The sequence below is a fragment of the Sesamum indicum genome, linkage group LG7, assembly GCF_026168435.1.
Source record: "Sesamum indicum cultivar Baizhima isolate 11 linkage group LG7, ASM2616843v1, whole genome shotgun sequence".
NCBI classification, from domain to species: Eukaryota; Viridiplantae; Streptophyta; class Magnoliopsida; order Lamiales; family Pedaliaceae; genus Sesamum; species Sesamum indicum.
The window spans coordinates 12,267,310-12,290,791 of NC_142663.1; the positions used below are offsets into that span (position 1 = coordinate 12,267,310).

General features: G+C 31.1%; 3 protein-coding genes across 3 annotated transcripts; all 3 read right to left on the bottom strand.

The window, feature by feature from the left end:
• Positions 1-3,295: 3,295 nt before the first annotated feature.
• LOC105166904 (protein neprosin) lies at positions 3,296-7,317 on the bottom strand. The gene is made up of 7 exons (XM_011086423.3): positions 6,665-7,317; positions 6,489-6,575; positions 5,282-5,536; positions 4,379-4,549; positions 4,225-4,278; positions 3,986-4,132; positions 3,296-3,906 (listed from the first exon to the last, which is right to left on the bottom strand). The coding sequence occupies exons 1-7, from the start codon at positions 6,869-6,871 to the stop codon at positions 3,529-3,531; spliced, it is 1,299 nt and encodes a 432-aa protein (XP_011084725.1). The 5' UTR covers positions 6,872-7,317; the 3' UTR covers positions 3,296-3,528.
• Positions 7,318-11,460: 4,143 nt separating this feature from the next.
• LOC105166903 (GDSL esterase/lipase At5g33370) lies at positions 11,461-13,949 on the bottom strand. Its single transcript, XM_011086422.3, has 5 exons — positions 13,599-13,949; positions 13,219-13,346; positions 12,309-12,551; positions 11,969-12,221; positions 11,461-11,889 (listed from the first exon to the last, which is right to left on the bottom strand). The coding sequence occupies exons 1-5, from the start codon at positions 13,843-13,845 to the stop codon at positions 11,657-11,659; spliced, it is 1,104 nt and encodes a 367-aa protein (XP_011084724.1). The 5' UTR covers positions 13,846-13,949; the 3' UTR covers positions 11,461-11,656.
• A 4,654-nt stretch (positions 13,950-18,603) lies between these two features.
• On the bottom strand, positions 18,604-19,315 carry LOC105166938 (uncharacterized). The gene has a single exon (XM_011086458.3). It carries the CDS (start codon positions 19,264-19,266, stop codon positions 18,667-18,669), a length of 600 nt encoding a protein of 199 aa, XP_011084760.2. The 5' UTR covers positions 19,267-19,315; the 3' UTR covers positions 18,604-18,666.
• Between the last annotated feature and the right edge of the window lie 4,167 nt (positions 19,316-23,482).

Genomic DNA, 23,482 nt, shown 5'->3' on the forward strand with positions numbered 1-23,482 from the left:
ATATGTCCAACAAATTTGAATAAAATATTTTTTCATCATAAAGATCGTTGGTCGTAATCATTTTATTGTTAAAAGATAAAAAAGAAAAAAGAAAAATGAGTGGTGAGAATGTTTTTGTAAATAAAGAAAATTAACATCCACAATTCTAAAGTTGAATGTCTCAACATAAATAAATAAGACACTGAGTTTATTTAGAATATTTGTACTACAAAAATTAAATTATGTATAGGCAAAATTATATTTTTTGGTAATATAATTATATATCGGTAGCACCTTTTGATTATGTAATTTTCTTTATTTATATATTTTTAATTATTTTTTAAAAAATTTAGTCCTGAACATATGATATTTAATATTTTTGTAGCAAATTTAGTCACGCGCTGACAATTTTGTAATTATAATTATCATTACAAATAATATATTTATTATAATAATGTAATGGCATTTTTCTGTTTAATTCAAAATAAGTATTAAATATAAAATGCACCAGAGATTAATGTAGCAAAAATAAAATTAACTAACATAAAATATTAATTTTAAAAAGTTAAATATTGTAAAAGTTTAATTTACAGAAAAAATAAACTAATTCTAATTTAGTTTAATTGCCTCCTGATTGTGTGTAGGAGGTTCATGTGAACCTATGATAGGATTTGCTGAGATTGTGATCAGAGTCGATCGATGCAGATATTTCCTATATATTTGTTTATATATATGTGTGTGTGTGTGTGTTAAAATGTAGCCATTGAGTGAAATGCGAATTGCGACGGAATTGTGACGGAAATTGCAATTAAATGATGATATATAAAATATAGTTGTTAAAGAAATTAAATAAAATTTTATATTTGTCCCAATTGACTTATTGTGATAAATATTATGGTAAATACATTTTAATATTTAATTTCTCAATCTTCCTTTTTGTTTGATTGAGTGATTAAAAATATTATTCCCATCATAATTCCAATCAATAATAATAATAATTTGACTTTATTAATACACCATAAGTAATCTAATCAACAGGTCTCTTTCGTTAGTCAAAATTAACTGAATTTTTCAGATTATTAACAAAAAAACTGAATGAAAATTGATATTTACCCTCGATTGACTTAATCCTATTTTATTATAGGTCAAATACAATTTTGTGACTAAACTACGTACCCTTATAACGGTGAAAATATACTTCCCCACATACATTAACGTCTGAATATGTATAGAGGTAATTCGCTCATGAAAAGATTTATTTGATTTGCAATAAATCAGTAATAAGTCAATCGAAAGTAAATATAGTTTTTTTATTCCTTTTTTGTTAATATTAATAAATTCGGTGAATTTTAACTAATAAAAAAATTATTTATTTTTGTTTGAAAAACGAATTCGCCACACGACTGAAAAATGTCCATACATTTTTTAAAATAAAATTCGATTCAGTACATCATTTAATAGAAAATTGTACCATGTATCCAACTCCACGACACACACATGGGAACGTGAGCATCAATGATGAGCCAATCTAGAAAATAATTTATTATTATATTTTAGGATGAATTATATAAATATTATTTAATTTAAATCTAATTACACAAACACCCTCTAATATTTGTAGAATTATAGGTACAACGTTTGAGGGGTGTTAGTGTAATATAACTCAAATATTTGTAAAAATTATAGACACACCTCTTGAGAGAGTGTTAGTGTAAAGTGGATGAAAACATGACTGAGGCTAACATAATTAAATTTTGCAGTTGAATAGAAAATATAATTGTAATTATAATTATAACCTAAAGTAGCGTGCTTTTGTAATTAGAACTAACCTTATGGAGTGTGTGTTAATATAATTTTGGATAAATTAAAGCTATTTATTCTGAACTTTGACATAATTATGAATATTTATTGTTGTTTGAAAAATTATAAATACCCCCTCAAATAAAAAATAATTATGTAGCTTCTAGACGGAGAAGTAGAAATTACTAATGTACCCTTGCTGATTTTTTTTTTTAAAGAACATTTGGAAAAAAATTAAAAAAAAAATCTGAAGGTGGGTAAAGTAAAATAATCAATATGACATATTAGTCCGTAAAAGTATTTTTAAAAAATATATAAAATTATAATTTATAATTTAAAATAACATTTTAGTCAGTTCATCACAAACATGAATAAAAACATAACTGAAGTTAACATAATCAGCTCATTATTAGACGAACATTAAAATTAAGAGAGTGTTTGTAATTTTTTTAAATAATAATAATAAAATATTTATAACTACGATAAATTTTAAATAGTTATAATTTATCAAATAATTTATTCTAGTTTTAAAATATAAATAGTTGAGACCTAAGTGTATGTATAGCTTATAGTGATGATGATAGGTGCAGTATGTGTGCAGCAATAAGTGCAATCCCAAAGTGTAATAAAGAGGCAACAATTAATTCAAAGCCTATACTTTGAACTTGACCTCTCAAGAGAATTAACGGTCACTTCCACAAAAAGGTCAACTAGTGATCAATTCAATTTATATATATATATATATATATATATATTTCCTCTTATCAATTGATAAATAGTAATTTCTTGAGAAGTAGTAGACTAAATATCTAATTTAATTTTAGCATGTTTTTTATGTTTTTATTTTGGGTTTTAGTGGAATAATTGTTTTCAATTTCATATAAGTTTTCGTACGTGTGAAATGAAAATATATTTAAATTAATTAATAATATTATATTTTATATTAAATTTTAATTTCGAATTAATATATTTTCAATAAAATTACATATAAATAAATATTTTTTCACTTTAATTACTGTTTCAAGATCTGAAAATAAAAACATAAAATTATTTTTGGTGGATTCCCCCCCCCCCCCCAAAAAGTTATCTAATAGTCTCAATTTAAAATATTCAATTTGACTCAATATAGAGTTTTCAATTAAAAGTTTAGGAAATATATATATTTTTTTAATATTTATATTAGTTTTTCAGAAGTATTTTTTGAAAAATATCGTCTTATTTTGGTATGTGAAGAGGGAAAATAATTAGGTAAAATAACACAAAATTTGATTCAAATATTCTTTGCTATAATCATAAATCAGCATAGTGTAACATGTTTCATTAGTTTATTTCCTTTCAAATTATTGGATATATTAATATTTTACTAATGAGATCGAACGCAAATGATAAAAAATTTAAAATTTAAAATTTAAATTTAAATGACTATATATGAGATTTCATCTTATAATTGTTGGAACATGCACAAGAATATATAAACCAATATTCGGAACTATAATATACATCAAATATCAGGATATTTGCGATCACGAGTAATATATCTCATAAATAATTATTTTTCTAATTGAAACTATCTGCTTCCTCGACTCCAGCCAAAACAAAAAAAAGAATTAAAAAATTGAAAATAAACTTGCACAATAACATACTTGCAAATAGCATCAACTCTACACTATTAAAACTAAAAAAAAAACTAAAAAATAAAAACAAGAGCGAGGAAGAATTTTTGATTAGGTTTAATTAATTTGTGTATGATCATGGACAAAGTGGATTTTTCCCAGGCCCACCATAGTAAAAATGGGTGCCCCATTCATTGTTGTAGGAGCCCATGATGTTGTAACAATTTGTGTTCTCAGCCAAGGTTGTGATGTCTTGGGCCGAGCCCAAGCTGTTGTCGGCGTCCACAATCTCTAGGTTCCGAAAATAGCTTGCCCGCCCGAACCCGTCTTCCGCAAAACGGCCGGACCCCATCTGAGTCGATGTGTGGTCGTTGTTGGGACGGGAGTTTACGATCTCACCGCCCCACTCGACCATGGTGGCGTGGTCGGCTAAGTGGGTGAAGAGCTCATTGGGCCAGTAGCCCACTAGTGTGTTGTCGCCGAAGCCCATCCACCAGTTGCCCAACTTGGGATCCTATATTTATTTCTTTAATATAAGGTATATTATATCACATAATTTTGAAATTTAGAATAAGAGTGAGAAATTGATTGACCTTCCATAAGAGGATGGTGATGTCGTACTGATTTCCACCCTGGGATGACACTGGAGAAATAGCCGCTCCGATGGCTATTCGGCTGTTGGTCTGTACGAATCCCGAGCACAAAAGATTGTAGCACCCTGTTGATTCATATGCATCGCTCTGCATTCACAAAAAATTATATTTGAAGCCCAAGTCCATTGGTGAATTGAAATTAAGTGGAGAAATAGCCGCTCCGACGGCTATTCACTAACCGTCCAATACGTGAATAGTCTTGGTCTACTGTCGCCATACATCTCCGGACTAACCTGACTAGTACAACCATCATTGCTTCAGAATTTCAATTTATAGGAAATTTGAATTTGAATTTTAGATATTTTATAGTGGTGGTAGAGTGAGAAGGAATACCTGCCAGCCAGCTTCGATGCTGTTGAGGTCAGTGCCATCAAAGGAACCAGACAGAACCCAAATCTGGGAGAGGCTGAACTCATTCGCCACTTCCACTGTTGGGTCCCACACGTTAATAGTTGCTTTTGCACCGTACACGTCTCCTGATGATGTTGTGTATGCTATCGCGTGCTATACATTCCAAACACCACCACTTCTTAATTAAACCAACTTGGTGTATGTATGTGCATCAATAATGGCATTCTGTATCTAATATCATCATCTCAATATTGCATGCTATTAATTCATTCATCTATCTATATATATATATATACTTTATCTGATCTTTTCAATTCTCCGTACACTGATAACATGACAAATATATTTATATTTATCGTGTAATTGATTTAGATCTTGACGGACCCTATTCGAACTAAAATTTCTCCCACATTAATTGCTCAAGTTGTATACCTAAAATTTGGAAAAATTGTAATATAAGTGCTGTAAGTATGATAGTTGACAAATTTGGTCCCGTATGAATTTATTAATTTTAATTTGTAATTTAAAAATTGCAAAATATAAAGGACAAACTGGCCAAAATTTGCTAAAACAGCTAAAAAAAGTGCACTTGACCACTTCATGTGCACTTTTCCAACCACATTTGACTAAGTGTACGATATTTTTAGAACTACAGGAAAAATTGTCTAAAACTAAAATTGCCATGCCCGTAACTAAAAAATTTAAAATCTTAATATTCCCCAAAAACTTGCAAGAAAAAGGACAAATAATGAAGATATCCCATACTTCAACACACATACACAAACGTTTGTGTGTGTGTGTGTGTTTCACTCATGATCATCAATGCATGTAGAATTACAAGTACGTACGTGGTACCTGAAGAAGAAACCAAACTAATTGACATACCTCATGGCCATTGCCACTGACAAAATCAGGCGCATCGGCCCGTCGACGGCCAGCAAGAGGCACCGATCTGCTCCGTTTCTTGCCAAAATCATACAGAGATTTAGCCCTCAGCACATCATCCACTGTGCTGCGCCTGATGGGCACTGTCCCCTTCGGGCACACCTCCCCCTTTTCGTGCCACATTTGCCAAACCCCTTTGAACCCGTTGACGCTTCTCGTGGTGTTTGTGTTCTTTGGCATTTTTGGTGGAACTCTCTGTGTCATTAATTGTTAATAGCGCATTATCAATGTTGGTTTTTACGTCATGACCACAGTGAAAAATGATTATTAATGGAAATGACGACAAATCGTGGCGAATTAATACGATTAATCTTATTAAACAAACCAATGTGATAACTCAAAATTTTGATCATGATTAATATCAAAATAATTGAACTACGACGAATGTTCTGACCTCGCTTGACGAAATAATGGGTTATCTTGTGGTCAATTATTGTATGCCACGATTTTTCATTTTTTATGATGGTAATTAAGTAATTATGGTAAAAGAGTCGCATCTCTTGTGTAGTGTGAAGTGAAAAATTAAGGGTGGTCTGGATATTCTATTTTGATTTTATATTGCATCTAGTATTTCAATTTATAATATATGTGCATTCGTATTTATAATTAATCCTAAGTGTATATATATTTACGGAAAAAAATGTTTCTATAATTCAAATAAATATATTTTATATATGAATCCATGCGTATATATAAAATAAAATATAGGTTACATTACAAATATCAATTTATTATTTGAAAAATTATAAAAAATTCCCTGATTTTACCATTCGTCTAGCAATACGAACCAAATAGTCATCATTAGGTTTTCATCTAATCTTTATGGTAACTAATCAAAATGCCCTTTTGAATTATGAATTATATATTATATATATTTTAAAAAAAATTTAAAATAATTTACCTTAAAATAGATAACGAGAGACATTCGTAACTATGCCAACCATATGTAGTTGTAATTTACCTTAAAATATATATATATATATATATATATATATATAATGAACAATCAAATAAGATGAAATAACATCCAAATTGGGTAGTTGGAAGTTGGAAAAGCATATAATTATAAGAAGCAGCATTTAATTAAAGGTGCAACATTCCAGCCACTCAGTGTGTGTGTGTGTGTGTGAAATGGTGGTGTACGTACCTGGATCTTGTGATTCTTCAAAAGAGGATGATCCATAGCTGGCTGTTTCCTTTTATGTACACAATCTATGATATCTCCATCTGGGCTCTGTAAAAGTATTGTATTCATGACCACAACAAAACTGATTACTCATCAAGAAAACCATCAACACAGTATACATATATATATGCGTATACCTGAATGGTGAAGACAGGAGGTTTGTTGATGTTGTCCAAATGCCTCTGGATCCTGTCCAGTCTGAGGCTGCTAACTTGTCTGTATTTTGTGTAGTTTGAAGGAGTGGAAATGGGCAAAGACAAAGTTGTTTCACACAAAAAGACAATTAGGAAGAAGAGTTGCATAATTAGAAGAGGAAACACAAGACCTGAAAACCCTCTACCCATAACAACACTACTTCACACCCCCAAGAAATACACACACACTACTTCACCATTACTGCCACCACTTAGAAACCCCCCCAAAACACACAAAACACTAACACGACAACCCAATCTTGGAAAATGATCTCTATTCAATTCTTGAAACAGCAGTGATCATACCCCCCACCCCCCCTTCTCTCTCTCTCTCTCACACACACACGGGTGTGGGGTTACACACACTCTCTCTCTCACGCACTCACACACATTCAGCATCGATCAACTTCATATATATGATTGTCTGCAGATAGGTAGCTGCAGCATTTGTCTGCATGGGATTAATATATATATATAAAATTAACTACGACGACTGAAATGCTTTGTTTTACACACACAACACAGAGTAGCAGAATGAATAAATGAAGATGGAAGATAGAAGAGGGAAAAGGAAGCAGAAAAAGAAAGAGGGATAATCAAAGCATTATATATCATTGAAACCTACCCTCCTTTATTGCAGTACCCCAATTCAATATAAGCATCTGCCCTCTGCCACCACACAATCTTCCCCATTAATTCTCCTCCAACACCCACTCTCACCCCACCCCTTTCTTTTCTTCTCAGTCACTCCTTAATTGCTACACCTTTTCTTTCATTTTTTCCAATTAATTAATTACATAAAACGTGATAGAGTTATAATTAAATTTTCAGAAATAAGTATTGAAGCTGACAAGGTATATGTTGTAAAGAGAAATGAAAATGAGTGGAATTTTATTGCTGACACTTTTTTGGGGAAATTGCAGTAATTTTAGTTCGGTAGGGACATAATAATTTTAATCATATTTAAATTTAATTTGAGAATTAAATTATATAGTTTTAAAGAATAAAATCAATTGAAAATTGCAATTTTGCAGAATTATTCCCTACACTTTAAATTACTATGTATCGCTTAACAATAATGATAAATGAATATTGATGCAAAGAAAAAGTTGCTCTTTATAGGTTTAGGTTCCAACTTGATGTTCTCCAACCTAATTTTCTATAAATTTTAAAGGGAACATGTAAAAAATATATTAGCAATCCAACGCTCAAATTCGATGAAGAGGGCTTTTATAGCCTCAGTCCTCTGTTGATTATCAAATTGTAGTCCACGCTAATAGTTACTATGGATAAAACTCCAGCAAATTTGGGAGGAATCTTGATGATTGAGCCCATTAGGAACTCTTGATCGAATGAGCTTTCTCGGGGGATAGATTCCACATTCCAGGGAGTGGTTGGAGTGAATGTAGTGATTTGCCTAGATCCTTGGGCCGTGTCACAGATTACGTGGTTGTCCTATTTTTAGGTGGCCGAATGACCTTTTGCCAATTGTGCATGCAGACACGAGGGCCGCCAAGTCACCCTCTCCTACGGGTTTAGGGTGTATTTTATATCCTTTATATTGGGGACTAACATTTTAAGTGTTGTCGTTACAAAAGGCTAGCAATTTCAGGTCCCCCCTCATGTCATCAGCTTATGCGTATTAGTACATTGTTTTGACTTGTAAATGATCGCTTATAAGTATAATGTTATTTGACTGATTTGTAACAATATAAGCTAATAACACCGAGTGTAGAAAATAAGTGTCAAAATAAACTAATATGGTAAAAATATATGATAACAATGTTTGAAATACAAATAATAATATACAAAAAACTGGCATCAGTTTGAACTGCAGTCCTTAAAATACCATCTTCAAACATACATGGCATAAATTGCAATTTACACATCGCTTACACGACGAGAGGGCTGATTGGATGCTCCATCAACAAAAAAACTCAATTTGAAACCCTAATTTCGTCCACATCGTCAATTTTCGATGATTGAAATCTTTCAATTGCTAAAAATGATTGAATTATAGGTTATAATTTGTCACCCTTGTAACTAAAATCTATAAATTGCCATCACTTAATTACATATAGAATAGTAAATACAATTTAATTAGTATGTAGTTGTTAGTACATAATTTCTAGTGATGATAAGAGATAGTGGCATTTTGAGAGTATTTTGATTGACATAAAACAAAATGAATTAAATGTATATTGAAATGAGGTATTTAAGTTTTTCCAGAAAAATGCAAATTTACTTTTCTTGACCTCGAAATCACGTCTAGTCTATGTATGCAAATTGTGGATAGACGTGACACTATCTTCACGTTACAATTAACTATATGTTATAACTCACGAAAATGAAGTCTGAGCTACTTTTAATTTTTGGGTTAATTGTAAATTACTTGTAATTTGTGCTATTCGAAATATTTAAAAAATAATTATTCATGAATATTGTAATATATATATATATATATATATTATTTATGTGATTTTAAAAATAACTGGACAAAATATATATGATTAATTTGGAAATTATTCTTTGAAATATTCAACAAAGACCACACAACAAAAAAAGAAAGAAAAAAAAAATCTCGCACCAGTAAATACTATGTTGATTTTAAGAAATTTAACATTTAATTATGGTTAATTGTCATGTTTAAAAAATATAAAGTCGTAGTTAATATTTATTGACCATAGCCACACAACGGTTGCTGACCATAATTCTTGTGAGTTTGACTAAAATATTTGTTATGATTAAAAATTAAGGCAAAAATATTTACTATGGCTCAAAATAGTGGGAAAAATAGTTTACAAGATGGATAATTAATTTAAGTTTATGCATTAGTTTCTATTTATCTACTGTGATTATTAATAATTATTTACCATGATTTTAGTTATAATCAATAGTGTTTTTTTTTAGTGTTGATATGGGTTAATATTTATTTATACTTCCATTATAAAAATAGTTACTTATGTAATAATGTTATTATTTCTTGAATAAAAGAATATAAATTAAAACAAAAAGTCGATCGTTATGTTAGTTGAATCTTTGGGTCCCAAAAACATCGATGTGATTGCTGCGCTTCTCAATCAAGAAAAAGAAGAGGGCATGTCGTTGTTGCTCAAACGCATAATGGGATTATTTTATTTTAATATACTAATTAATAAACATGATTGCACGAATATTATTCTAAAAAAATGAAAAAGTCAAGGATGCTAAAATAAGCTTAATAATTGTATTCTTGGCCAGTTTGATTTGATCATAATAACGTGATTATTGATGCGTGGGACTCGATAAATATTTTGTTATTACGACACAAGATTATATTATTGAAAATTTATCCCCTTAATGAACCTAATAAATAAAACTCTAAATTATCTATTACAAAAAATCGAGGTTTACAGAAAATCTATAACATTACAATCTCGATTTACAGAAACACTAACAGATAAATTATAAAATATCAAAAAAAATATTGAAATAATAAAAAAAAAAAGAATAATGGCTCAAGGAGTCGAATCGTAAAGGAAGAGCTCATGGCCACCAAGGCCGGCAACCCAAACACTCCGGTTGCTCACACCAACATACCACAAAGGCCAGCCACAAAGGCTATGTCACTCATCCACCGCAGACCAACTACTCATGTTTCTCCTTATTTGCTACCGATTTTTCTCTCTTGTGTCTAAAAGCCAGAAGCCACCAGAAAATTTATAGTGGTAGAACATTAAAGACGAAGGAGATAGAGAATTCTGAGGTCATATATATATATATATATAGAGAGAGAGAGAAAGAGAGAGAGAGAGAGAGAGAGAGAGAAGAGGTAAATAAGACGAACGAAAACAGGAACGAAAAGATGTGGAGTATTTAAGTGATGGATCGGGTCGTCGGGTCAAAATTGGAGTGGGTGGAGTGGTGGATTGGATAGAGCCATCCAGGTGTGTTAGGTTGGGTGGATATGGGCTAAGCCTCCCAATTAGGTCATGGGCCAAAATATCTATTGGTTAAATGTGAAAAAATATTGTTATACAATGTATTAATTAATATCTGTTGCAAAATTTGCTGCAGGTTGTTTTGTAACATCTGTAGCGAATGTCAAAGTTGGCAGGAATGTGCTATGATCATTTGCAACGGTCAGCCATTAAACTGTTGCATCTATTCACTACAGAAAATTGCAATAATTAATTATAGCTAATTGTCATTATTAAAAAATAAAATAATTATAACAAATACTCGTTGACTACGATCATGCAAAGGTATCAATCGTGATATTTGTGAAGGTGGCAAAAAATTTGCCATAGCTAAAAACCATGGCAAATATTGTTACCATGGCTCTTAGCGATGACAAATAACTTTTTCTTGCTGAAAAATCTATATTTTTGCATTGATTTTCTTTAACTGTGGTCATTAATTAAAACTATTTGTCATGATTTTTAGTCCGTAACCATTAAAATTATAGCTAATAATCATTTTTCCGCTGGTGATTACGCCAGTTTTTACCTCAAGGTCGCGCATCCATTGCAAAAATCCAGGGCATACCAAATTTGTGATGGAATTTTTGTAAAATTCGTTTGCTAAATTAATTCCATGACAATTAAATACCTTTTAACCATAGCAATTAACTATGATTAAATATTAAATTTCTTCTCAACCTAAATCTATAAAAAAAAATCTAAATTAATCGATGGATCTCTTTAATCATTTATTACATAAGCAAAGGCTAAAAAAAAGTAAAAAAGAAGAAGAAATAATTATAAGCAATTGGAGACACAAGAAGTCATGTTCCATTATTTATTGAATGAAATTGATGAAATTAGGTCCTTACAATGACACAAACACACCATCAACACCAAACTACAAATATGAAAATACAAGTAATTAAAATTGAGTATAATTAAGATGGTAAATGGGGTTGAGCTGGGCTTTGAGTTTCAATCAAAATGGGGGTCAAGCCTTGGAATCCATAGCCAACATGGTACGAAGATTCATGGGATGCATGTACTTGTTGTCTCCATTCAAGATTTGTTGTACTATGATTCTGTTGGCCTTTTCAGATGGATGGAATGGGTCCCAGAACACATATAAGTCCCTGTTTGGGCACAGATTTGAAAAAGGTGTGCATAGCCCTATCCCATTGTATGGCCCTTGCCCACAACAAGCTATTTTTGAGGTTATAAATCCTGCCCCACAAACATGCCCTAGTGTTAGGGTTTAACTGTAAACTGAAAACTGAAAGAACACACTTACACTTACACTTACCGAAACGTTGGGGTTCGGAAATGAAGTCCATGTGCATCTGATTAGTATTGGCGGCGATGAAAACCTTGCGACCGATCTCGTCGTTGAGATCTTTGAGCATATCCTGGAGTTGAGGGTTGTAGAGCTGTGCAGCCTCCATCAGTTCCTCCGCGCATTCACCGTTCCTACTATGCAGCGCCAGTTCTGCCGGCACGCACCCTAACGGCCCTGTTCCCGTCACTATAACTCGAAGCACTCCGAGTGTGTATAGTCTCTGAAATTGTTGTCAACCAATGAGGTATTAAACGAGCATCCAGAGAGAGAGAGAGAGAGAGAGAGAAAGTAGGTATGATTGATGTACCCGGAGAACTTTCTTGTACTCAGATATGACGAAGGGGACGTAGTCTGGGAGGGAATACTGTCGAGAACGTGCAGAGTAAGGGACCAAATAGTAATTATTGACAAAGTCATTGCCCCCCAAAGTGATGAGAACAAGTGATTCATTCACAACTTTGCGAGCTTCGTCTACTCCGATCTCTGCTCTCAACCTTTGCTGGTATTCCTCAAAATAGTTCAGCTGTTGGTATATCCTAATTATGTTCACCTGCACAATTACCCCCCAAAACATATATATAAATAAATAAATTACATTTTTACGTTTTTCTGTAATTTCTCCTAATCAACTTAGGAATTATTAAAATATTAGCGAATTAAACGACGCCATTTCCTCGTTTTATGTGATTCTTGAATGAAAAATTGTATTTTTTTCGTCTCATAGTTTAAGCCCAATATATATTTTCAATCCCAATATTTGCGGGAATTCTAGAAAATAGTTGCATCATATGCCAAAAAAAATCATTTTCAATCCCCTGTCAATTTCCATTTGAAATTTAAAGAAAAAATCACGTGCAAATTATGTGGCTGTTATTTCTCATAAAGGAGGGACACTAGCCTAGTGACCTGGATGTGGTTCTTTCCGTCACTTTTTTAATAAAAGTTGGTAAGAGAACTGAATGGTGACGTTTTTAAACTTATGAGACTATTTTTTAGAATAATGTAAGCAGCAGGACTAAAAAATGTACAAAATCCAAATTATGGGACGAACGATATAATTTTTCCACCCGTTTACAATTGCAAGGATTGTTCACAGTTAGGCCACAAATATAATGGATCGAGCAGTAATTAATTAAATAAAAAAGGAAAATTAATTGTAAATTATGATACTAAAAATAATTCTTGAATTAATTTAAATGCGCTTCTAATTAACTTACAAATTGAATTCCAGTGTCATTAAGTACTCCAACACCCGCAGAGGCGAAGTTGGCGCCAACCAGTAGTTTGGAGCCTCTAAGCTCAGGGCTCAAGTATGGCAGTGTGGGTTCCCAACCCATTTCTTCACCTAATCAAAGTAAAATTATATATTTACTAATTGCAAAATAATTATTGCACAAAATGTAGAGAATATTTTTTGTATGTTGTTATTAAAATAACATATTATACAGTATAATTTTAAGAAATTAGGTATATGGTACAGAAGATGATGATCGATGGAGAACGAGAACTGTCAGAATGTTTGACTGAAATTTTAAAACTAAATTTGCATATAGATGTGAGTCGATAATAGTAGTAAATAAATAATATAGATACTTACTAATTATATCAGGGATGTTAAGCCCATTGGAAAACCGGCCGGTGGGGCGATGGGTCGGGTAGTCGATGCCGTAGGGCGGAGCGTCGGCCCTAGCAGTAGTGACGAGATAGTTGTTGTTGCCATTATCCACCAGCGAGTCTCCGAACACAAAAAAAGCCCTGGCTTCCACACGAACAGCCAAATCTCCGAACGCCAAAATGAACAAAAAGACAGAAAAACAACTTAAAATATTCACGAATGAAATCATTTTAACTCGGCCTAAATTCTTTTAAAAAATTATGGTAATCCCTTTTCTATCACCAACCAAAAATTGTAGTTTATGTTAGAAATTTGGGTTGGGATAGTAAGAGGTATATGGGTCTATATATATATATGTGTGTGTGTGTGCATGATGATGTTTCCAAATAATTGATGAAGAGTGGTACAATTAGTTTAAAGAAGTAGAATTGTCACACAAAAACCCTAGAAAATTAAATCAACTACCACTACTAGTACTAGGGGCCTCCAAATTGGATTCAATCATTTGGTGCATTATTCAGGTCAAAATTGAGGGTTGCGTTTATTGATTGTGTTGGCAATTATTTTGATCGGTTTTAATTGTTCACTGTTTATCATATTATTATTATTATTATTATTATTATTATTATTATTATTATTATTATTATTATTATTATATACATACATGGATATAGAGTGATCAAGACCATTGCATAGACGCAATTCTTGGTGACAGAATTGTGTAGGGTCGTTTTTATTTTTTATTATTATAATTTAAAAAAAAAGAACGGCAATTATCTTATTTGTATTTCATTCAGACATCACAAAAGCAAAGAATATTAGTGATAAAAAATTAAATAAAAATATTAAAATTATCATTAGTTACATGTATGAATGATTAATCAGATAAAATATTATAAGAGTTGAGACATACATATTTACGCATAATTCGACGGGATTTGAGGTCTCGGTTTTATCATTTAAGATAGGTTTCATCGATCGGTTCTTATTTAACATTATTACTAGAAAAAAATTTAGGTAATTATAATGGCATATATATAATATTTATATTAAGCAATTGAAGAGTCATAATTCATAAGAGATAGGTGCAGGAGTTTATAAGTACAACAACCTCAAGCAGGTCTCACACAGTGCTCTAAGCTTATGAATTGGGCATGTAATAATTTTGCATGATTGAACTAATTAGGAAACCACTTAATTGAAGGCCTATAAGTTAGAAGTTGATCTATTGCTCTATTATTTGTTTTCATAAGTTAGAAAACAATAATAATCTTAATATATATAAGTAGGAAAATTCAATTAAAAATGGGAAAGGATTCTTTTTTATCATTTTTTTTTGGAAAAAGTGCATTTTTGTCTGGTAACTTATGAGACAATATTATTTGTTCTGTACGGATCGATATTCGTATTTTCCTCTTAACTTTTTTGGAAATTTTAGTCATTTTTTGACCAATTTATTAGGAAAATTACTTGTGACTTGGCATGACCCAATTGAGTCAAAATTTTGGTCCTGAAACTTAAGGGAATGATATTTTTTCCTATACAGATTGAATTATAGAACTAAAATTGTGATTTGATTGGATTATGTACAAGTCACATGCAATTTCCGTCCATATTGCAAGAAAAAGAGCTAAAATTATCAAAATTTTAAAGTTACATTACTAAATTGTGAAAATTAATTCGTGGATAACCAAAAATAGTACCCTAAGTTCCAGGGTTAAAATTATTTTTTCTCTCTTTTTTTTTAATTATTATAGAAAAATGGTTATATATTAGCTTGGACAAAATGCTTTTTTGGTACCATAAAATATAAAAACACGCCTTTTTGGTTCAAAATTAATTGCAGAGGCCATGTGCGAAGCACATGGCAGTTAACAGCCGTTAATTCCTATTGGCTCACATGACTTTAACTGATTTTGACTTCAAATGTCCTGTATAATGGTACCAAAATCCCATTTTTTTGGTACCATTGAGAGAAATATATATATATATATATATATATATATATTATGACCAACTTGGCCACAAACTATAAGAATTTTTTTTATAAAATAAAATAACTCAAAAATATAATTATTTTTATTTTAAATAATTTCTAAGATCTTCTTTACTATTTTTGAAATAAATTATTATTCAGTCTAAAAATATATTAATATTTGAGCAAAAATTATAAAAAGTAAAATTTTTCTTTTGAATAAAAATATTAGATAATTTTATTTTTATTAAATAATAAATTAATTTTTAAATATAACTGTTTACATTCGAGATAAATTATAGTATCTATTAATTTTTTTAAAATTGAATTTTATTTTATTTGAAATATTTTAATAAACTTTGATCATAAACTATAAGAAATAAAATTTAATTTTTAAAAATTAAAAAAATAAAGAAATTCTATTTTAATATTAATAATAAAATATTTATAATTTATAATTTTATTTATTTTAGATAATTTCTATCATATTTTAATTATTTTTAAAAAATTGAATTATTATTTATTTTAGAAATATTTTAATAAACTTTGACTGCAAAAAATAATAAAAATAAATATTAATTTTGAAAAATAAAAAATATTCAGTATTGGTACTTGGAACAGACTCAGGATCATCTCAGTCCCAACGGTCTTGGGCCAGATTAAGCCATCTTTTTATTAAGCATGTAGTATATGCTCATTTATCATAGTCTAGTAGTCACAATTTTTATACAAATGCTATCATTCTTAAAACTATGTAATAATCAAAATGAAAAAAAATAAAAATATTAATCATTTGATATTTATATTTAATCACCATTTTAATGTAAATTGTTATTAGTAGTTATTTTTGGGACCGCATGTGTTAGCAGCAAAGCAGAGACGAGCGCACCAGAGTCGACAAGCGGCTTGGCCGCCTACCCGCGCGCAATCCGCCACCTAAGATTATTTTATATGTGCAAATATTCATTTTGACCCCCTTTTTGACATATTAATATATTTTAATAAAAATACCTGTACTTTTTAAAGATTAAAATTTTAATTTGAAAAATCACCGAACAAAAATGAATATACTAAAATTCGTATTTTAAATGTAATATTGATATAAATAGAAGTATTAATCAATTCATAAAAACATTATATCAATTTTTTAAAATTATATTTTTATTTAATATAAATAATTATTTAGAATATTCATTACAAGTATTTAAATAAATTTTTAAAAATTAGAAAAATTATCACTTTTTACTTATTTTAAGAAAATTAAAACATCACCTCAGCCTCGGCCTCACCCCCACCATCTCCTCGTCGCAGCCGCCCACCGCCTATCGACTTGGATCCGGGAGATGATGATGGCCCAGTGAAGTAGGCGACTAGGGCGACACTACCCTAAATCTGAGCGATGGCCACCCCCTTCTGCAACGACAATGTCGCCGTCGCAAGAGCATATGGTGACGCTTCAAATATATATATATATATATATATTGTATTTTATATATATAACATATATAATTGCATACATAATTATGTATATACAATTGTGTGCATATATAAACAAAGATAATATCTTTTAAGTTAATTTAAATATAAATCGTTGATTTTTAAGTATTAAAAATCAAGGACTTGCATAACAAGGGTATAACGGACAATTTATTAAAAAATTTAGCACCTAAACTTAACTAATATATAAAAACACAAGGAATTTTCTGTTTATATTTTTAACACAAATGGGGTTTTTAACTAATTTTTAAAATCAAAGTCCAAATCTGATTTCTTGGCTGCACTCTCAATTTGTCTTCAGATCATATACACATAATATACTACTTGACTTGATTTAATGTTTAATCCACCATAAAAAATAAATAAAAGACTTAACAAATTAGGCTAATTGTTAGATAATCATCAAAATCAAGGAGATATTGATACTTTTTCAAACAACGAGAGGTGTTTATAATTATGTGATCAAACCTCACAAGAAATCATCGTAATTTACCATAATTGAAAACTGTACAATAAATACTAGCGCCACAGGACCGACCTGAAAGTAATATACCAGCAACCAAGCTTGCCACCTTCGTGTTAGTTTAATTAGCTCATTAATTATTTTATTTTCTTTTATATGTGCATAGTGAAATACATAAAATACTTTCTGAAATATGAAACATATGTTCATTTTTATTTTAAATAATGTATAGTATGATATAAAATACAAAATTAAATCGACAGCACCGACATACCCAGCTCGAGCTTATTGCAATGGGTGTTGACATTTTTTTAATTAATAAAGAATAATTTTCTTCATTAAAATTAAACACACGTACGGGACACAACAATATATACGCGCACGTGTACAAAATCCAACATCGGCATATTTTCAAAAGGTTTTTCACATGTGTTAATTGCATTAATATTAGTTCTAAGAATATTAGTATTTCAATAAATACTGTCGATGAATAAACTAATAATAAAAAATTATGTTATTATAAATAATTAGTGACAGACACATACAAAATTATAAGACAATAACAATAAATATACTTGTCATTAAATTGTCATTTAATGATATAAATATGTGGACATACATATTATTAATACTTATATTGTAATAAAATTAAAATTATTATCACTTAATATATATATATATATACAAAACCTTCTTTGCTACTTTGAGGCATATATTACATTTGATTACACTATCGAGCTGAACCAAATCTATCTGAATTAAAGTTTCAGAAAAAGTAAAAAAAAAGATGAAAAAAAAAAAAATAACCCTCACCAACAGCGTACAAGAACTATATGAAAATTCCAATTCGAATCAAATTTAATCGAATTTGAACTAATTTTTTAACAAGTGTGATACATTTATCATACGATTGACTTATTATTAAAAATATATAATTAATTATATAATTACAGATGTTATATAATTAATTTAATTTGACCTAATTTAATTCGAGGAAGAATTTTTCGATTGCTTCCGTCCCAAAAAATGAGAACGGTGAGGGCAGAACCAACTTGCAGAAAATAAAATATTTATTTAATAGAAAAAGGAAGCACTACATACTACAAATATTGGAGCTACAACGCCCATCGGACTTGAAAATCATCCCAGCCGCTAATTGTTCTGTTCATGAAATCATACTGGCTGAAATTCTCCGGCCAGTTCGGGCTCCGCTTCTCATCCAGCAGCGTCGGCGTCTCCCACATGCAGTTCGCTTCGTCGAACACCGACTTCTCTTCCCTGTAATAATTATCCGGCACCACAAACTCGCCGCCGCCTGAGGGATAGTTATCTGAAGGGACCTGTGAAAAATCGTCCCCGCCGTCACCGGACGAGAGATTGAGCTTGGCGGAGGACCCGTAGAGACGGCGGGCAGCGTCGTCGTAAGCCTGAGCGGCCTCTAGGGAGGTGTTGAAGGTGCCGAGCCAGACCCTGGCGCCCCGGTTGGGCTCGCGGATCTCTGCCACCCACTTCCCCCAGGTCCGCTGGCGGACGCCGCGGTAGGTGCAGAGGGCGTTCTCCGGGCCTCCTTTGCCCCGCATGCAGCCCTTTCTGGAGCGGCCCACGGCGGGCTTCTTCCCCGAAGCCGGCGGCGGCTTACTGGGGCCGTCGGGGGCGAGTATTGGTTCTTTTGCGATGGGTAGCACGCCTACGGAGATTCTGTTGCTTCTCTCCATTGGTGAGTTGTGTTTGGAGGCCTGCGTTTCAGGTAGTAGAGAATTTATAGGCGGGGGGTGGGGGGTGGCGGAGGACGTGTAAGAATGGGAAGAAGGTGAAACGTGGCAAGGGGAAGAAGTAGGAGCGCACTGTCAAAGTGTCAATCTTCTCTACCTGTCACTTCCATGCCTTGCTCTCTTCTATTTTTAGTAATTGGTATTACCATATTGGAAAAAAACCAAAAGACAAATACCAAACGCTCCTAAAACATTAAATTAAATTTTAATTATATAATAAATAAAATATACTGATTATTATCATACATAATTAAGAAAAATATTCAATCATACTATAAATATATCATATATATTTTGAAATTAATTTGATTCTATCAAATTTAATTTCAGTTTGTGTTTAAGAAAATTTTGAAATATTGAAACTGTCGTTTGTTTCATTTTCTCTTCTTATCTCATATGCTGTCACATAGGACATATTTTTCTAGAAATTTAAAAGATGGTTGGAAAATCATACATGTAAGATACGTGCGTTTTCAAGTTTAAGTTGATTGATAGTTTATACGTGTTAATTTTTAATAAATTTAGAATATTTTAATTAGATTTATTTTGAAATTACGTAAATATACAAAAATAATAGATTAAATCGTGAGTTTCATTTCTTAAAGAATCGAAACGCACCCAACGCCTATGAATGTAGGACCAAAATTGCAACGAGGCCTTTTGGATTTGAATGAATAGAAAAGAATACTTGAATAAGTACGTACTTTAGACGTAATACGAAAGTATACATGACGATGGTATTCATATCATATGGTGAAGATATTAATATATTGTATGGCTAAATTTATTTATTCATTTTATGTGTTTATACATTTCATAAAAAATCATTGAAGTAATTTATAAAATTATTGAACTTTGTTTTAAAAATATTATTCATTTTATTTTATAAAATCATATCATACTTTTTAAAATATGATAAACACATTGTAACATCTTATAAAATTTCAAATATTTCGTAAAATATTTTTTAAAACAATTATAAGTTCATCCAAACAGCCTTTAAGTGATGCGGGTAAAATTGCTTAGTTGGACTTTACGTCATTCCCATCCAGCTGAAAATAGTCTGAACATCTATACTATATATAAAATGAGAGCACTCTTTTGACGCTCCGTTTAATTTTGGTATGTCGATTTTTATTTTTTAATATTTAATTAATTTTCTTTATTCTCTTCTTAACTTCCCATTTAATTTTATTTTTCTCAACTTTCACATCTCTTTTTCTTCTCTCATTTTTCTTTTTAATTATGTTCATGTTTTGTACTTTTTAATATTTTATTAATCTAATTAATATATTTTAAAAAATTTAAATTAATTGTCCACACACATGCATTTACTGTGAAGGACTAAAATTGAATTGTTTAATGGTTTTACCGATTTGCCCACAAGTGAAAAGAAGGCAAGATCCAACGTCAGACACGCATTAATGTAGCCCTAGTGCCACTGAAATTTGGCCCAACTTCAGGGGCATTACAGACATTAACCAGGGGATAAATTGGATATAATTATAATGGACAAAAAAAATTTAATTAGGTGGGCACTGTCCGACATTGGACTGACCATTTTGTAAGTGAACAAGTGTCTAGATCCGACTAGATGAACAAGAACTTACGATAATAAGTGTGTAATCTCATTTTTACCCCTTATTTAATTTCTATTTTTATGGTTGACATTCTTCATCGAGAGGGCAAACTAGTAATTTTCTAGGGTTTGTGATATGGTCGTGCACCAACTCAGAAGTTTCTTTTATGTCCTTGGCCTTATTTTCATCCCATTGTAAATATATTGAAAAAGAAAAAAAAAAAATAATGATCACAATTGATATGCGCATGCATATTCAATCATGATATTGTCACTAATTATATATATCGACTAGAAATTATTATTTTATTATAATAATGAGTTTTATACCCTCTGAAAATTTAAAATTATATACTTTTTTAAAAAAATTAAAACTGTACGTACACCCACTTCGAAAATTTTTCATTTGCGTTGAACCTCCTGCCGTTAATTTGAATAAAAATTATTAACGTTGCTGGAAAAATTTGCATAAATTTTTAATTAATTAATTTACACACGCATCGAATGTGTTTTTTTGAATTTTTATATTAATTAATATGTGGTACAGTGATGGTGCACATCTCCTGAAAATGAGAAAGGCGCTACCCGCTTGGCATGTGGTGGGTTGTGGATAGGCCAACAGGGCGGGAAGATAGTGGTGTGGCTGAAGAGTTGGCACGTTGGTGGTGCGGGGGTTGAGGTGTCGAGGCAGCAGCAACCCCACTTGTTCGCCAACAAACTGGGGGGGTGGGAGGGAGGTTCTGGGCGGGCAGGCAGGCAAGCATGTCACTCCCAATTCAGACATCACAGCTGTGTCAATGCCACTTGTCGTGTACCCCATGCAACCAAGTTCTGCTGTTCTATGTGTACTCGGGATTTTGTTTGTTCTTCACGTCTAAGTAATTATTTGTTTTTTAATAAGTGGAATCCAAGGTTAGGGAGAAATTTAATTATTACCACAATGAAAAGGAAAATTACATCGTATTTCTTACTTGGGGGTGAAGTCCAACTGAAATTTACCGCAAGCGTCGGAGGTGCAGTGCATGGTTGCTCCCAGCGACGATTAGCAATGCTTTAGAGCACAGCCGGCCCCAGACGGATAAGTAAGTAGTTCGTTGTGCAAAACTTGTGCGAATGTTTAATTTAGGAAAAAATTTTGTACGGATCAAGTCTGATCGAATAAACTCATTTTTTTATAATTATACATTAATTATAAAATAAGCGTATCATATTTACCATTAACTGAGAATATACGGGCAGGGATTTTGAGCCTAACGCCCATTTTGATTTTTATTTGATGAGAAAGTACCAGCAAAGAAATCGAAGATGAGGGAGGCAACAACTTTATGTATATAAAAACAAAAACTAAATCAAAACTTATATTTTTTATTGTGAAAAACAATTTCTTCCATATTCTGTTTTTAGATATTCTCTTCTCATAGCAATTTATCAATTAATGTAAATTTTAAAAAGTTGAATAAGTTAGTTATTTTATCATAAATGAGCATTCGTTACCTCACAAAAAATTGATACGACAACATCTTTAGCCGTCATTTATGAGTGTAAAGAAATTTTTCTTTTTATATTAATATAAATGACGTTACAGTTTATTTATTTATTTATATTTAAAAAGAAAAAGTAAACGATAAACAATTCCCGAAAAAAATATCAAACAAATGTATAACATGTCTACATTTTCAATTTTGATCTCATGCTTATGATGATTGGGATGATGAAGAATCCCAATCAAGACATTCTTGATCGACGTTTCTTGTGATGAGTCAAAGTTAGCACATTTCCTTCTCCTTACACACGAATTTCGTATCCCTTTTTGACATGGGGCGTAGACAATGGATTAGAACAAGGGGATAAGAGCGATAACAATAAAAGTCGTCGTACGTAGGTAGCCGCCAACGTTGTCTCTTCCAAGAAAATCGCTCATCAAAGTTGTCTCCTCGTCAGAGCCCAGACTGTCTCGTGAATTTCAGTATTTGATATAATTATAAATATATTTTTATTATTTAAAAAATTATATAAATAAGGGTGAAACGTAGTGTCTACTTCACCGTCTAACGGCTGCATGTTTATTTTTTTGTTCGAGGGAGATATTTATAAATACAAATTTAAAAATGGACCCTTCACCTAAATTATATAAATACTTAGAAAAAGTGACAATTAAACTATAAGGGTTCAAATTATGGAATAAAAAAAATATTTCATAATTAAAAGATCAATAAAAATAGCATGTAGTGCATGTTGCACACCACATGCTCTAAGATGTTTTTCTTTTCCCCCTTTTCTTGCATCATTTAGAAAAAGAGTAAAAATTATTTTATTACATGAGTTTTTTGTATTATTTTTAAATTGATACACGAGTTTATACAAATGACATAATTGATGCCTAAATTTCTCCATAAATATTAAATTAATACATGAATTTTTATAAATATCTTAATGGTACTTGAGTTTTTACATAAAAGTCAAATAGATGCATATCTTTATTCGAATACTTTATAATAACAAAATTACTCTTTTAATATAACTTAATTTATATATATATATATATATATCCATTTATTTATAGATAGTCCTATGATTAAA